This window comes from Carcharhinus amblyrhynchos, chromosome 15 (genome assembly GCF_965287045.1).
Source record: "Carcharhinus amblyrhynchos chromosome 15, sCarAmb.v2.hapA, whole genome shotgun sequence".
Lineage (NCBI taxonomy): Eukaryota > Metazoa > Chordata > Chondrichthyes > Carcharhiniformes > Carcharhinidae > Carcharhinus > Carcharhinus amblyrhynchos.
The window spans coordinates 78,189,596-78,206,664 of NC_137338.1; the positions used below are offsets into that span (position 1 = coordinate 78,189,596).

At 50.9% G+C, this 17,069-nt stretch overlaps 1 protein-coding gene across 3 annotated transcripts in view; it reads left to right on the forward strand.

Moving 5' to 3' along the window:
- otud5a (OTU deubiquitinase 5a) overlaps window positions 1-16,796 on the forward strand; it is a 37,901-nt gene extending 21,105 nt beyond the window's left edge. For 2 of the 3 annotated variants that reach the window (XM_080204300.1, XM_080204301.1), the window contains exons 3-9: window positions 6,477-6,541; window positions 6,643-6,817; window positions 7,793-7,941; window positions 8,613-8,801; window positions 9,237-9,444; window positions 10,335-10,442; window positions 16,439-16,796. In XM_080204300.1, the coding sequence (XP_080060426.1) occupies window positions 6,477-6,541; window positions 6,643-6,817; window positions 7,793-7,941; window positions 8,613-8,801; window positions 9,237-9,444; window positions 10,335-10,442; window positions 16,439-16,563 (1,019 nt within the window). In that variant the 3' untranslated portion in view covers window positions 16,564-16,796. The remainder of the gene's footprint in view (window positions 1-6,476; window positions 6,542-6,642; window positions 6,818-7,792; window positions 7,942-8,612; window positions 8,802-9,236; window positions 9,445-10,334; window positions 10,443-16,438) is intronic. The other variant, XM_080204302.1, reaches the window with a different exon arrangement.
- The last annotated feature ends 273 nt before the right edge of the window (window positions 16,797-17,069 follow it).

Here is a 17,069-nt window from a genome sequence, read left to right on the forward strand (position 1 = left end):
CAGTAGCTGGTACCTGCTAACTCACACCGGACATTGAGGGGTTAAAAACCATCGGCCCCGTTTCTCTCACTTCCTCGAATTGGGGGGTGGGGGGTGTTGGGGTTTCAGGAAATCCATCGACCTGAGGCCGTGGTTAATCTTTCAAAGTAAAACCTCAGCTTGTCCTTTCTTGAAGAGGTGCAGCTGCGGCACGGAGCTATTTCTCGGCAATGCACCCTTGTTCACATCGACCCTGCACAGGGCTTGGAGGGGGGGAGGGGGTAAAGGTCCTGCTCCCCACCCGGGGCCATCCTGCCATCACAGAGTTCCGAGTGCAGCAATATCTTCCCAAATCCCTGCTCGTGCAATCCTTCAGAAAGCATGTTCATATTAACCATGCCCACCCTCCAGTCCGACACACAGCTCCACTCTCAATGCTCAGTTACACTGCAGGAGGTGATTGAGATCACTCACCGTCTTGGCACGCACACTCCCCACCCCAAAAAGCGACAGATCTTTTATTGATTCTCTGCAATCTGTATCCCTCCTCCCCAATCATTCCTCTGGATACCGACCCTCCTGTTGCTGGGGCAACACTTTTTCTCCCCCTTCACTCAATCAAACACCCCTCGTGAGAGTGATGCCCTCGATTAACTCACCCTTTAACCACCTCTGCTCAAGAGGAGAACAATCCCAGCACCCCCCCCACCCTCGCTCCCTTCCCCACACGGACACCAGCCCCCCCCGCCCCCAGTTATTTCTGCACGGCACCTTCCACAGCACTTTGAGCATTCCCGAAAAGCCCATAATACCGAGCTTGGGGGATGCCTAACCCACATTTAATCATTACCTCCCGTCGTAGGCTCCCCAAGCTTCTGTTTACCATGGAATAGAATCCCTACAGCGCATAAGGAGGCCATTCAGCCCATTGAGTCTATGCCAACTCTCCAAAGGAAGATCTTACCCAGCCTCGACTCACTCCCCTCTCCCCCTCCGCTCTATCCCTGTAACACTGAGTTTAGCCTGGCCAATCCACCTAATTCGCACATCTTTGGACTGTGGGAGGAAACCCACGCAGACACGGGGGGGAGAATGTACAGACTCTGCGCAGTGACCCAAGCCAGGATCAAATCTGGGTCCCTGGCGCTGTGCGGCAGCCGTGCTAACCACTGTGTGCCACCTAAGAGTTGTACGAACACGTGCCAGCTGGGAAGAGAGGCTCTGAGGCCCAGCTTGGTGTTGGGGGAGGGGGGGGTGGTGGTGGGAATTCTGCCAGCCGGCCTGGCCAAGGCGCAACCCCCCGAGCGCAGGGTGGGGGTGCTGTTCCAAGCACTGGGGTGGGGGGGTCCTACCAACCCACCTGTCTGAGGTGGTTGGGGGGGGGGGGGGAGTCAGGAACTGAGGGAAACAGTTTGCAAGACACGTGGGCTGAGTTGCAAAACCGCAAGAGGTTGTTTTCCTTTTATTTTTTGCAAAACTTTGAACCGCAAGGCGTATAGAGGAAAACATCATGAACAAAAAAATACCATGAGTCACTGAGGGGGCTGGGGAAGAAACAACACGGTTCTACCTATGAGTGCACACGTGCAAAATGTCACCCTGCTGCCGTCTACATCGGTGTTCTGGGGGGTGGGGTGGGGGGAGTGCTGAGGTGGGGGACTATTTCATACAGAAGCTATGGGAAGTGGGGGTGAGGTAAGGCATTGGCTGGAATGGATATATCTGTATCAGAGTGAGTGCTGATTCAGAAGCATCCCGGGTTATAGAATCCTACTTTGCAGAAGGAGGCCACTCAGCTCATCGAGTCTGCACCGATCACAATCCTACCCAGGTCCTATTTCCATAACCCCCATGCATTTACCCTAGCTAGTCCCACTGACACGAAGGGGAAATTTAGCATGGCCAATCAACTTAACCCACACATCTTTGGACTGTGGGAGGAAACTGGAGCACCCAGAGGAAACCCATGCAGACTCCACACAGAAGGTGACCCAAGCCGGGAATCGAACCCAGGTCTCTGGCATCGTGAAGCAGCAATGCTAACAACAGTTGAGTTCCAGGTCTGAGCTTATACTACTTTGAGTATTGAAGATTTCCATGGGTGTGGGGGAGCATTTAGATGATTAAAGGACTCGATGGGGATCGATGGAGAGAAACTGGTCTAATTGGTTGATGGGAGCAGAGGAGGGGGAGGGGTTTAAGGTGTGTATGGCTGTCTGGTCCCAAAAACTCTATATAATCTCCGCAGTGGGTTTGTGTCCTACGTTGGAAGCCATTATTTGGGGTGGGGGGGGGGCCTCACGGAGGCACTGGTCAGCACCGCTGTCTCAGCGCCAGGGACCCAGGTTTGATTCCCGACTTGGCTCACTCTGTGTGAACTTTTCCACTTCACCCCGTGTCTGCATGGGTGCAGGCTCCATTCATTCCTTAGAATAGACGTAGGCAGCACATAGGACAATTTTTAAAAATGATTTCCTTGATCGAATAAAACTTAAAATTAAAACTACAGAAATGAAAAGGAGGAAAGGTAACTTGGAGAAACTGGTTTCTTCATGCCAGCTCCCTGTGCTAATCTTGAATAATCACTGAATTCAACACACATACTGAAATGCACGATATATCTTATTGTTAATCCATGTTATTGAAATTGCTGGTTAAAAACTGTCCCTAACTTTCTTTAAAAATTGGCAGCTGTGTGAAAGCTTCTGTTCTAGTTGTGAGAGAGCCTTACTTGCAGGATTACTTTCCAAGAATGCAGTCAACTTTCCAAGCTCATCCCAGCATTCCCAGCTTAATTTAAAATGTGGTTGTTAGTTTTGACCCTCGGCACAGTTACTTATGCAGGCAGAAATATCTTAGAATGGAGTCGTTTAACTGAAGCAAACCATACCGAGGATCCCACAGCAGGTTTCCTCCCACAGTCCAAAGACATGTGGGTTAGGTGCATTGGCCATTCTAAATTGCCCCTCAGTGTCAGGGGGTAGGCACAGTGGTTAGCACTGCTGCTTCAGTACCAGGGACCTGGGTTCGATTCCCAGCTTGGGTCACTGCACGTTCTCCCTCTGTCTGCGTGGGTTTCCTCCCACACTCTAAAGATGTGCAGATTAGGTGCATTGGCCTTGCTAAATTGCCCCTTAGTGTCGGGGGGAGCTAGCTAGGTTAAATGCATGGGGTCATGGAGAAAGGGCCTGGGTGGGATAGTTGTCGGTGCAGATGTGATGGGCCGAATGCCACCCCCCAGCCCCCAATCTCTTCCCATCTCTCTTTCCCTCCCCCCACCCCTCCCCCATCTCTTCCCGCCCAGGCAAAACGTGCATGTGTTCTGTTGGACATGAGCATAATAACGGATGTCAGGGGTAGGTTCTTTACCCAGAGGGTGGTGAGGGATTGGAATGCCCTGCCTGCTGCAGTTGTAAATGCGCCTAGTTTGGGGGCATTTAAGAGATCCGTGGATAGGTTTATGGATGGAAAGGGATTGGTTTAGGTTAGAGGGTCATTGCTTTTTAACTGGTCGGCGCAACATCGTGGGCCGAAGGGCCTGTTCTGCGCTGTAATGTTCTATGTTCTATAAAAGCTATTCCCTCAGCGAGCCTCTCCTCCACTCAGCCTCAGAGGCAGTGCAGAGGCTTCAGGAGTCTGTGTTGCATCATGGTCTCTCACAGCCATGTGCCCTCGACCGCAGCGAGACGTGACTGTGCATTATCGAGTTGAGACAGCATTCTGCAGTGTCCCTCCCTCTCCCTGGAATTGGACATCAAGAGATGGGCAGATTGTCAAAGGCTGCACACAGGCTTGACGGAGCTTGGAGCAATGGAGGTGGAGTAGGTGATACTTGGTGTTGTACTGGGTAGCGGGAGGTGTCCAAGCCGGGAGATAAGATATCAGAGGGTGACAGGCAGTTTTCCCTGGTTGCAAATTTGCTGTGTCAGAAATGGGGGTGGGAGGGGGAGGGTGAGGGAGTGAACAGCGCCAGGGTGGCTGTGTCAGCATCTGGCCAAAGTGCTGACTCACAGGCCCCGAGAGAATTCACAGTGTGGAGCGTGGGCAGCTGAGGAGGGCTCTAGGGGCTGGAGTATGTTAGATCTCATCCAGCCCCTACCACCTTCCCTATCTGTAACATCCTCCAGCCCCTACCGCCTTCCCTATCTGTAACATCCTCCAGCCCCTACCACCTTCCCTATCTCTGCAACCTCCTACAATCCTCCTCATCTGTAACCTCCTCCGACCCCTACAACCCTCCCTATCTCTGTAGCTCCTAACACCCTCTGAGATCTCTGCGCTCCTCCAGTTCTGGCCCCTTGAGCATCCCCCAATTCCCATCGCTCCACCATTGGCGGCCGTTCCTTTAGCTGTCTGGGGGGTGCTGTAAGTTCTGGAATTGCCTTTCTCCTCCTCTGAGATGCTCCTTAAAAACCAACCTTTCTGACCGAATTTTAATTGCCTGCTCCTAAAGTCCCCTTATGTGACATGGGGTCAGACTCTGATTCACTCTGCTATGGTTGATTTTGCTACATTTTGTTTTGTGTTTTTAATAGTCTGTTTTCTATATTAAAGCTGGAGAAACCCAGTGTTTATATAACACCTTATTGTATGGTCAGTTGTCAGAATCCAGTGTGTCCAGTGTGGTGTGCATGTGTTAACGGTGGAGGAGGGGGAGCTAGAGGATGTGGTGAGAAATTCTTTGAAATAGTTTGTAAAAGCAGCTGCTGTTGTGGAAAGTCACGTGGGTAACTGGAAGCTGAACAGTTTTGGGCCTCATTTGCATGGGTGGTTCTGCCCCTTCCTCCCTCCCCTACCCCTCCTTGGCAAGCTGCCTCAGCGAGGTGACACTCTGAAACTGCTACTCGGTTTGTTAATGCTGACTCATTGCTGAACCATGGGCCATCATACTCCCTGCACCTCATTCTCCCCGGTCCTTGCACCTCCTGCCCCGACTCTCATCGCCCATTTCAGGGTTGTTCCTCACTCCCTCACCTCCCCTTCCTCTTTTCCACTTCACCCCATTTGCTCCTCCGATTGCCGCCTTTTTCCTTCCCCTTTTCCCTGATCACTTCCCTTCTCTCTCTCTCTCCCTCCCCAATTACCTTCTTTCTGCCTCTCTTGATTTTCCCCATTTCTCTTTCTCCTCCTCCAATCCTTCCCTCTTTCCGTCCATGCCTTGATCCGAACAACTCTTCCCACCTCCCCCCCCCCCAAAACCTTGTCTCTGCTGTAAAGGAGAATGATCCCAGCTTCTGGGTGGCACAGTGGTTGGCACTGCTGCCTCTCAGCACCAGGGGACTGGGTTCAATTCCCAGTTTGGGTCACTGTCTGTGTGGAGTTTGCACATTCTCCTCGTGTCTGAGTGGGTTTCCTCTGGATGCTCTGGTTTCTTCCCACAGTCCAAAGATGTGCAGGTTAGGTTGATTGGCCCTTAATGTCCTGAGATGCGTAGGTTAAAGGGATTAGCTGGTAAATATGTCGGGATATTGGGATAGGGCCTGGGTGGGTTTGTTGTCCAAAGATGTGCGGTTGGGTTGATTGGCCATCCTAAATTGCCCTTTAATGTCGGGGGGATTAGCAGGGAGAATGTGTGGGTTACGAGAATAGGATCTGGATGGGATTGTGGTTGGTGCAGGCTCAATGGGCCGAATGGTCACATTCTGCACTGTAAGGATTCCAGGATTCTCCCAGTCAGTCTCTCTCTGCATGAACTAAACACCCCATATCCCTGAGGAACCATGGGCAAATCTCCCCTCTCCCAAGGCCTCCACATCCTCCAGTAAGTGTGGCAGGTGCTCAGAACAGGATGCTGTCCAGCCAAAGCCAAGTTTATTAATTGTATTATTCTGTGCCTAAGACCCAGTATGCTTTTGCAGTGGCACCACCCCCCCCCAAACTCTTCCATCTCTCTGAACTCAGCACTGGCCTGTCCTGAGCTCTGTTCATTATGGTTTGTGTATGTGTGTGTTTTATCTTCAGTCTTTGAACAGGCTTCATCTTTACCTGGAACTCGAGGTTCCAGATGACGGGGTTGGCAAGCATGCAGGGTTTATGTCCCGATCTCTGCTGAATGAGGGGTGTATCGGTATTACCACTCTGCGTCAATATTTACAGGAGCCCCCCGGGGAGTGCGTCAATATTTACAGGAGCCCCCCGGAGAGTGCGTCAATATTTACAGGGGGGAGTCCCGGGGAGTGTGTCAGTATTTACAGGGGGGAGTCCCGGGGAGTGTGTCAGTACTTACGGGGGCCCCCCGGGGAGTGTGTCAGTACTTTCAGGGGTCTGCGGGAGGGGTGCGTGCTGGAGCCAGCTCCTGGGCGGAGCATTCCCTGGGTGGAGAGGGGTTGGCAGGGTGCTGTGAGTATACTGTTGTTACGGGGTGCCACTGGCCTATCACCCTTCCTGTATTTCTTGGTGAACTCGTGCTGACGCAGAAGAGGCAATGTATTGCCTGCAGCAAACTTGATTGACGTATCTGTCTGACCTCTGAACTTTGACCCCTCTGTGTTCTCCAGCCGACCAGGTTTACGGTGATCAGGACATGCACGATGTGGTGAGGAAGCACTGCATGGATTACCTGGTAAGAGCTTGATGTCCCTTTTTCCATGTTCCGCTTTCTCCACCTCCCCCTCGCTGCCCCCTTGCCTGACCCCCTCCCTCTGTCTGAATCTCTGGCTGCAGGTGAAGAACGCCGACTACTTCTCCAACTACGTGACGGAGGATTTCACCACCTACGTCAACCGCAAACGGATGAGCAGCTGCCACGGCAACCACATCGAGATGCAGGCCATGGCGGAGATGTACAACCGGCCTGTCGAGGTGTACCAGTACAGCCTGGCCGGGGAGGAGAATCTCGGTACGGGCTCGGCGCGGAATCCCCCCTCCCCTTTTCCCTCCCAGTCTGTTGGGGTCTCTGTTATCTTGCACAATGAGCCTTTGCTGTGGGAACGATTGTGATGTGAGTTTGCTATGTAAACGTCACACCGTATTGACATCCTCAGGCCACCAGTGGCAGTGTAGTGCCGCAGTTTGGTGTCCCTCAGCACTGCAGGCAAATTTCTCTGTTTGCCAGATGTTCAGGTGTATTGAATTTTGTCTGTTCACACAAACACCCACACACAAGCAACTGCAAATTACTCCTGTTGTAGTTTAATGGCCATCTTTAATGTAGAACGTGGCGTCTTAACCACCTATTCTGTAATTACACCCCTCCCCGCAACCATTACTCTCGCCGTTAATTCTTTCTCTCTTGTCTGTCTCCCTCCCCCTCTTACCGCCCCGCCGCACCACCCCCCTTGCAAGCCTCCCTTTTTGACCCTCTTTATCTTCAGCCTCTCTTGTCCCCTTCTCTATTCTCTGCCTGGTGCTCACTTGCTCCGCGCCTCCTGTCTAAGCTCTCAAAACCGCATCTCCCATCTCTTCCCTTGCCTCCCACACTCTGCCCCGCCACTAAAATAAACCGGTCAAGTCCCCTGACGGTTTGGCTGGGATCTTGCTGTGTAAAAACCACTGCCCTTTCTGCGCTGCTGGAGGTGCCACTTTTCTGGATAAGATGTGGAACCGTGCCCTGGGTGGGGGGGTTAACTAATCTTCACCCCTCAATCAACATTATTTTTCTGTTTAAGGGAAAAGCGGGTGACCTGAGCGACTTATTGTGCTGCGGTTTACGGGATCACGCTGTGCCCTGGGGCAGAAACAAAACATCACATTGGGTGTGAAGGGTGGGTCGGCCCTGCAGTGAGCAAAGGCTCCAGCAGAGGCACGCGGGAAGCCCCTGTCCTTCAGGCATCGCCACCCCCCTCCTCATGCCTCCTCTTTCTCACGTCCGCAGAACCAATAAACACTTTTCACGGCATTCACCAGACGGAGGATGAGCCCATCAGGGTGAGCTACCACCGCAACATCCACTACAACTCCGTGGTCAACCCCAACAAGGCCACCATCGGGGTGGGCCTCGGCCTCCCAGCCTTCAAACCTGGCGTGAGTATAGCCCCGTCGCTTGCTCCCTCCCTGGAACATTGTCGCCCATTCCCCCGCTGCCACCACATTACTGATTGGAAACCCCCCCCCCCCCCCCCCCCCCCCCGCCTATCGTGCTACAAATGGAATCACCCAGTGTGGTTTGAGGCCATTCCACCTGGCCGCACCTGGGCCAAAGACATTCAGTTCACCCCAATCTCCCAGAGTTAAGAATGAGAGGTGGCCGCTTCCTGCCACCACATCTGGGCTCCCTAAAGCCCCTTCAGGGGTGTTTTGTCGCCACCAAAAAAACAAGTCGCCATAGAAACGTGAGTCATTCTGCACTCGATTCCCTGCTGTCATTTCACCAGCTCCAATCAGTCTACCTGAATCATGTCCAAGCTGTATCACAGTTCACTGTTATACCCCTTGGGAATGCAGTGTAGAACACAGCAATTCAGCACCCTCCCCTCTCTTTTAAAGCTACCAAAAATCTCATCACTGCATTACTGAGGTCACCTAGAGTGCAATTGCAACAAATTTGCAGTTCCTGCTCAAACCTCAGTGTGCGACGACTGGTTTGTCTCTTGTTCTGTGCTGCCATCCTTTCTCCCTCTACCTCCCCCCACCTCCTGCCTTCAATTCTGGGGCTACTGTAGCTAACTTCATGCTGATCCCCCCTCTCTCTGCAGTCCGCCGACCAGTCGCTGATGAAGAACAACGCCATCAAAACCTCGGAGGAGTCATGGATCGAGCAGCAAATGCTGGAAGACAAAAAGCGGGCCACAGACTGGGAGGCCACGAACGAGGCCATCGAGGAGCAGGTGGCCCGCGAGTCGTATCTGCAGTGGCTGCGTGACCAAGAGAAACAGGCCCGACAGGTGAGGAGGAGTGTACGCAAGATAAAATAACTTCTAGTTTTTATTCAGCAGAACACAGCGTTCACTGCGTAACTGTGCAGAGTAGCCGTGTATTCAGCAGGGTAAGGATCATTCACTTGTGTAATCATGCAAAGTGGCAGTGTCATCAGCAGGGTAAGGATCGTACGCTAGAGGGGATTAAGGGTTATGGGGAGAGGGCGGGAAAGTGGAACTGAGCAGCAACAGATCAGCCATGATCTTATTGAATGGCGGGGCAGGCTCGAAGGGCTAGATGGCCAACTCCTGCTCCTATTTCTTATGTTCTTATGTGAGGATGGTTTGCTGCGTATTCAGCAGGGTGAGGATGGTTCGCTGCGTATTCAGCAGGGTGAGGATGGTTCGCTGCGTAACTATGCAGAGTTCACTAAATGTGGAACCCTGTCTTGTGTCTTGCAGCCCCGGAAAGCCTCAGCGACGTGTAGTTCTGCAACAGCAGCAGCGAGCAGCGGACTGGAAGAATGGACCGGACGCTCGCCCAGGCAGCGGAGCCTGGCCTCTTCACCGGAACATTCCGACCTCCACCCAGATGGCGCAGGGAAGCCCCCATCGCCCGGCAGTGCCGCGGCGCTCGTCCTCGGAAAGCCCCCCTCGCCCTGTGCACCAGGTCAGCATCTAAAGTGTTACCTTCGATTGTGACCCCCCCACAGGCTGCCAGCACATGTTCTCCCATCCCGCTCGCGCCTCCTCCCCGTCTGCCTCGCGGGGGGGAGCTGCTGCTGTGCCCCCCCATGCCATTTACCATTGCCCTTCACATACAACCATGACTCCCCCTGTAGCCCCCTGTCATGTGCCGACAACATTATCTCCCATCTCCTCCAGTTGCCCCCCGTGGCGTCTCCCCCTTTCTCCCCCTCGTGTGAAGTACCGAGCCCTCCCTCCCTCCCTCAGGCTGCAGTGCCCCAAGGCCTGCATCACCGCCTCATAGCAATGCCCTCTGCGCCCCCTCAGTGGCGTCTCCGAGGTGTCCGTATCTGAGCCCCACGCTTCTTTATCTTAACTTCCTGAGAAACCTGTCGCTTTCCTTATCATTGAGCTCTTCGGGAGCCCAGTGCAGACGGAGGGAGGAGAGTGAAGGCTCTTCTCGTGGGCACGGCCACACTGGCCACCGCAAGATCCAGGCTGTAGCTGGCCAGGAGAGGGGAGGGGGTCACATGTCCTGGCTACCCCCGCAGTCATGTTCACCACCGGCTGTCCCGGAAGAGCGGACGTGTGGTGTCTGTAAGTGTGATCGAGACGTTCCCATACCCTGCGGTGAATGGGCTGCTTAATCAACCCCCTTAATCACCTTTAGTTTTACTAAGTTTCCCTTCAGATCCTGTTTGCTGCAGGGTCCCCTTTTGGGTGTGGGTGGGTGGGGGAATGGGGGACACGCACCCTTCGATTTACCCTCCATCTGTTGGTTTTGGTTACTCTGGCTGCCCCGTGAGGAAGCGTGCACAAACTCTGCTGACACGTGTGTCTCCTGTTTGTTTTCCCCCTCTTTGGCTGCCTCAGGTACGAGCAACCAGACGCTTGGCGACCGAGCCCTGTCTCCAGCGCTCTCGTTCCGCCCTGCCCTTGACTGCCGAGCAATCATGCAGCAGATGTCGCCCACCGCGTTCGGTAAGTCTCGTGCTGCGGCCGCCATTGCGTTGCACCGTGAGCGCCGGACTTGTGCCAACCGGACCCTCCCGCCCAACTCCAAACACCTCCACCAGGGCATTAGCCGCTTGTTGGACCGTTGCATGGACTCTGTCCCCTGCCAACGATGGGTACAGTATCGACTGCGTGAGCCATTGCAGCTCAACCTACGCAGCGCTCTCCGTGAGTGGGAAACCCCCCCCCCCAACTTTTCGCCCCCCAGATCAGTAACCTATCCCCCCCCCCCCACCCCAGACACCCCTCACATGCTCTTTCCTGGTACTGGGATACTGTGTGCAATTCTGGTCCCCCCTATTATAGAAAGGATATTATTAAATTAAAAGAGTGCAGAAAAGATTTACTTGGATGCTCCCAGGACTTGATGGATTGGGTTAAGGAGAGGCTGGATAGACTGGGACTTTTTTCTCTGGAGTGTAGGAGGCTGAGGGGTGACCTTATAGAGGCCTATAAAATAATGAGGGGCACAGATCAGCTAGATAGTCAATATCTTTTCCCAAAGGTAGCGGAGTCTAAAACTTGAGGGCATAGGTTTGAGGTGAGAGGGGAGAGATACAAAAGGGTCCAGAGGGGCAATTTTTTTCTCACGGCGGGTGGTGAGCCTCTGGAACAAGCTGCCAGAGGCAATAGTAGAGGCAGGTACAATTTTGTTGTTTAAAAAGCACTTAGATAGTTACATGGGTAAGATGGGTATAGAGAGATATGGGCCAAATGCGGGCAATTGGGACTAAGGGGTTAAAAAAAAAGGGGCAGCATGGACAAGTTGGGCCAAAGGCTATAAACCTTCATTCAGGCTGATTGCTCTTCCCTTTTGGAATAGGGAGGGGAACAGGCCCGTCACTGTGTTGCTGACGGTTAGGCGGCAGAGTTTGTGTATGTGCAGGAGGGTGACATTTCTGAGCTAAAAGCTTTTGGGGGGTGGGCAGGTGGTGTGGTGGTGGTAGGTGATTCTGAGACTCACCTCCACTGACGTCAGCCCTGTGGGGGGGCGGGGGGGGAGGGGGGTGCGGCAAAGAGCTCCGGAGACGGGCGCCTGTCTTTTTAATTTTCCTCCATCGCTTTCCCTCCCCTCTTCAGGGCTGGCCTCCTGCCAGTTTTGGATGGTGGGCTGTGGGGTAGGCCTTGCAGCTTTGGAAGAGTGCGTCCCCCAGGCCTCGATGTCAAAGTGCCTTGCTGCTGCCGTGTCAAAAGTGGTGGGAGTTGAGCAACTGGGGCAGCAATGGCAGCGAGATCCTCAGTGAATGGGAGCAGAGAAAGGGTGAGAGTTTGACGAGAGGGATAAGGGTGAGGGTTAGTGTTTGGTGAGGGGGCAAGGGTCAGAGTTTAGTGAGCGGACTATCTGCCTTTGTCTGTGGATTGTCACATGAGCCACATTCAGGAACAGAACAATATAGATGCGACTGAAGTCACAGGGAAGCAGGTGATTATCTCACCAAAATGTGGGAACTTCAATAAATTGAGCATTTATTAAAATAATAAAAATAAAACACAAGCAAGACTAGACGTATGACTTGAGAATTTAATTTTAGAAAATATCAGTTAAGTAAAACTGAATAATGCTGGCAGGGCTGGTGATGTTCTGCAGCTGTGGTATGTGGGAACTCCTGGATGCCCGTGTGATCCGGGGCAAACATGCCTGTACTAGGGTGTCTGCAGCTCACGGAGCTTCGACTAGGGAGCCTTTGAGTTGGAGGCTGAGCCGCAGACACATGAGGTTGCGGGATGGAGACCTGGGCGCTTTGTACCAGGAAGCAGTGATACCCCTGAGGACAGGGTCTTCTGATTTGGCTCTCAGTCAGGGGTAGAGTGGGCATGCCGACCCAGAGGGTGGGTGTCATGGCCTATCTGGGTATTGCTGACAGACCAGGAAAGGATCTGTTGAAGAGGGGGGTGGATACAAGTAGCCAGGGGCTAAATTATACCTGAGCTGTGAGCAAATTGGATTAGTGAGTTAAAGTGCATTGGAGAAATGGGTTTGATTCCTGGAGCTCTGGCACCAGTGCTGGGCAAAGTTTGGTGGGGGGGGATGCCCCTCTGGACACTATTCAATTGAAAAGAAGTTATTCTTATTAAAAAATTTATAATTTTATTTATTATTATAAAAGATTTTAAAAATGGCAGGAGCGGGTACGATAGTGGCTTTAAAGGGACAACTAGATGAATACATGAATAGGGTGGGAATGGAAGAATACGGATTCCGTAAGTGCATATGGTTTCAGTTTAGACAGGCGTCATGATCAGCACAGGCTCAGTGGGCCGAAGGGCCTGTTCCTGTGCTGTGCTGTACTGTACTGTGCTTTGTCATTTGAATTCTGCTGGGGGGCCAGTGGGAGCCAGGCCGCTATCTGAATATAGCATTCCTCACAAAACAGGCGAATTGTCAGCACAGAGACACGTTGTGTACGATCTGAGGGCCATTACAGAGACGTGTCTGCTGGGTGACCAAGGTTGGCCCCTGCATAAGGACACATGACACTTTGGAAACGGGAAATAGGAACAGGAGTAGGTCATTTCCCATCAAGCAGAGATAGATGGGTTTTTGGTTGGTGAGGGAGTCAAAGGTTAAAGGAAAAAGGTGGGAGAATGGGGTTGAGAAACTTTTCAGCCATGATTGAATGGAGGAGCAGGCTTGAAGGGCTGAATGGCCAAATTCTGCTCCTATACCTTCTGGTCTAAGCCTCCTCCACCATTCAATACGGACATGATGTGGAGATGCTTGTTTTGGACTGGGGTGGGCACAGTAAGTAGTCCCACAAAACCAGGTTAAAATCCAGCAGGTTTATTTGGTAGCATGAGCTTTCGGAGCTCTGCTCCTTCGTCAGGTGAGTGGGAGTAGGGTTCACAAGCAAGGCATATATAGTCACTCAATTACAAAATAATGGTTGGAATGCGAGTCTTTACAGGTAATCAAGTTTTTACAGGTACAGACAGTCTGAGTGGAGAGAGGGTTAATCACAGGTTAAAGAGATGTGTATTGTCTCCAGCCGGGACAGTTAGTGAGATTTTGCAAACCCAAGACCCCCACGACTTGCCTGGGCTTGCAAAATCCCACTAACTGTCCTGGCTGGAGGCAACGCACATCTCTTTAACCTGTGCTTATCCTCTCTCTGCTCACATTGCCTGTACCTGTAAAGACTTGATTCCCTGTAAAGACTCCAACTGTTATCTTGTAATTGAGTTTGTATCTATATATGCCCTGTTTGTGAAACAAATCCTGCAGTCACCTGATGAAGGGGCAGTGCTCTGAAAGCTCGTGCTGCCAGATAAAACTGCTGGACTTTAACCTGATGTTGTGAGATTACTTAGTGTGGTCATAGCTGATCCCCCTATCTCAATACCACACTCTCTCCCCATACCCCTCGATACCTTTCGCTGGTCTTGGTTCTAAAGGTCAAGATGTGAAATCAGTTGGGGTCGAGATAAGAAACAGCAATGATAAGTTGTTGTTGGAGTGATTTTTAGGCCTCCCTAAGACAATGGGACAGGGTATACAGGAAGAAATAATGAGGTTGTGTAGGAAAGGCACTACAGTTATCGTGGGTGGTTTTAACCTGCATATGAATTGGACAAATCAAATTGATAAATGTAGCCAGGAAGGATGAATTCTTCTTGTGTTTTTCGGAATAACTTGTGCGAGCTGTTTGAGACTTGGTAATGTGCAGTGAGACTGGATAAATTAATGACCTCATAGTAAAGGGGCCCCTCGGTATCAGTGACCATAACATTCTGGGATTTCACATTCAGTTTTGAGGATGAGAAGAGTGGATCCAGGACTTGTGTTTCCAACTTGAATAAAGACAAGTATAAGGGATTGAAGACAGAGCTGGCTACAGTGGACCAGGAAATGAGGTAAAGGATGGATCAGTAGAGATGCAGTGGGCAGATGTTTTGAGATATTTCATAAGTGTTCAGCAAAGATGCATTCCAATGAGAGAGAAATCAGGAGGCAATTGCACGATCCGTGGCAGAGTGTAGTTTCAAATGGAAAGAAAAAGTGCGATTCAAAGATTTTGCAAAGTTGAGTTTGTGAAGTTAGAATTGGTTGTAGGTAAATAAAATTGTAAAAATGCGAGTGGGAAAAATAAACATTGCAGTGTCCCTTTAAAAGCTGGTGTTTTGTTTCAGTGTGAAGAGGTTTAAAGTACATCCAGAGTCCAAGCTGAAACATCTCTGTCGGAAAGTCAAGCACTCGTCTTGACAAGACAACCTGTTTGTGTTTAAATTTTGCCCAATCAATTTAAACAGGCACTCAGCTACCAAGGAACCTGTTAGATTTTAATGAGTTTGTTGACAACAGTGGACCAATCCTGTTGTAGGAAAATTGATAGGTCATCACAAGTATAAAAGAGAGTGAAAGGAGGGAAAACAGGAGAACTGCCACCGCTCAAGACTCAAGAGCAAGAGAGAGCGCACCTCTCCACTCTGCCAGCATTATACATCTCTTAAGAGAACGTATCATCTAACCAGCGAAAGGTATCAAATCAAAAATAACTCAACAGACAGAGAAATCAACTGAGTAACTCCAAAAGGTTCCGAAAGAGACAAAACCTGGTTGTATTTTTTGTGACTAAATCCTATTATTATATTTTTGGTTAATGAATGGGCTTTGTATTTATTTGAACAGCATTCTAGTAGAACCTTATTTTATTCGGTATGTTACTTGTTTAGTTAAAGTTCCTGGTTAGGTAAATAAATGAATTACTCAAGGTTTATTTTAAAGTGAATATCGGAGATTTTTGTTAGTTACCCGCTAAATGTTACTGAAGGACAGGTCACACCTTCCCACGCACTTTTAACAGAATACAGGCGAGGGGTCTCTCTTTGGGGGACTCAGTGTTACATCTCAAAGGGGGATTAACCTCCGTCATAACAAAGGTTCAGAAGATTGGACATAATTTACAAAGAATGACTAAAAAGTAAATTAGAGTACGAGAGAAAGATAGGTTAAAAATATAAAAACGGATAGCAATGATTAAAAGGAACAGAGTAACATGAGATGGTGACATAGTGGTGATATCGCTGACTAATGCTCTTGCTGTGGGTTGGGGAAAGGCATTGGATTGAACCCTGAATTAGTCTGCAATTGAAAGCTAGCCTCGGTAACGGTGAGCGTAAAACTATCGTCGATTGTCAGAAAAAACCCATCTCTTTAACTAATGTTCCCCTTTAGGGAAAAGGAAATCTGCCATCCTTACCCCAGTCTGGCCAACACGTGACTTCAGACCTCCACACAGTGATGTGATTGACTCTTAACTGCCTCTCGGAAATGGCCGAGCAAGCCACTGAGTTGAATTCAAGAAGGTGCCCCTCCCATCACTGCCTCTAGGGGCATTTATGAATGGGCAATAAATACAGCACCCAGCTAGGCGCTGAAGGATAAAACTGCAGCTTATTATGCTTCAAAGCATTGATTTGCAGAATTACACATTACAAACGTGAGCCCCCTAACCCAAAAAAGGCAACTTACAGGAAAATCTCTCAGCGATCAGGCAGGGTCAACAGGGTGTAGTGAAAGAGAAATCATGCCTGATGAATTTATCAGGGTACTTTGAGTAATCAGTAACACAGGCGAAGGGGAACCTGTGGATGTGCTGTATCGATGTTTCAACCTTCCAGTTGGAGCAGAGGGGAGGCTGGGGGGTTTGAATGGAAGGTAACTGGGAATCAGATCAGAAATTGATTCTGTTTGAGACACGAATCTTCAATGCTGTTTTTAATGTCAACTTTGTCTCTATCCTCCCCCCACCCCCCCCCCCCCCCCGACCCCAATGCTTTGTCTTTCTCAAATTCTGTCCTTTTCACTGGGTTTCTTCTGTCTCTCTCTCTTTCCCCCACACTCCCTTTCTCTCTTTTCCCCCACTCTCTCTCTCTCTTTTCCCCCACTCTCTCTCTCGCCCTCCTCCCCCACCCCCCCCACTCCCTCCTCACTCCCTCCTCACCCAAACCGCCTTCCGTCGCAGGCCTGGCTGACTGGGAAGATGATGAAATTCTTGCCTCGGTGCTGGCTGTGTCACAGCAGGAGTACTTGGACAGTATGAAGATGGGCAGAGACTCATACAGAGCCCCTTCACCGGACAAGAGCTGATGGACAGCTTCCTCTTGCCTCCCCACCTTGCTCCCCTTGGCTCTGCCGTCGCCCACATTGACCAGACCCCCTCCCCATCCTGTGCTAGACACACACAAACACAGACTGTCCCCTTTTCTTTCTCAAATTAGATGCATGTATGGAACTTAAATAACAGAAAATGATGATGTAATAATGTTGCACCCACCATAATACTGACGTTCGGTCTTAGAAAATATAATTTTTTTTGTTTATTTTCGGCCGCTCCAGTTCTGGTGTCTCTCCGGTAAGTGCGGGGGGTACAGTGGTCTGCGGTGGGGAGGGAAATGGGGCATGGGTTCCAGATGTGCTGTGAGAAATCACCCCGGCTGCAGGGTGACCAGGGTGTGGGGTTCAGCGCTGACCCCTTTAGCCCTTCCCCATAGCCGAGGGATCTGACCCCAGCTCCCCATGTTGAATGTTCAGGGTTGAGAGAGATCATGTAACCTCTCCTCCCTCCCCCGGATCTCCTGCTTTCTCCCTCCTGC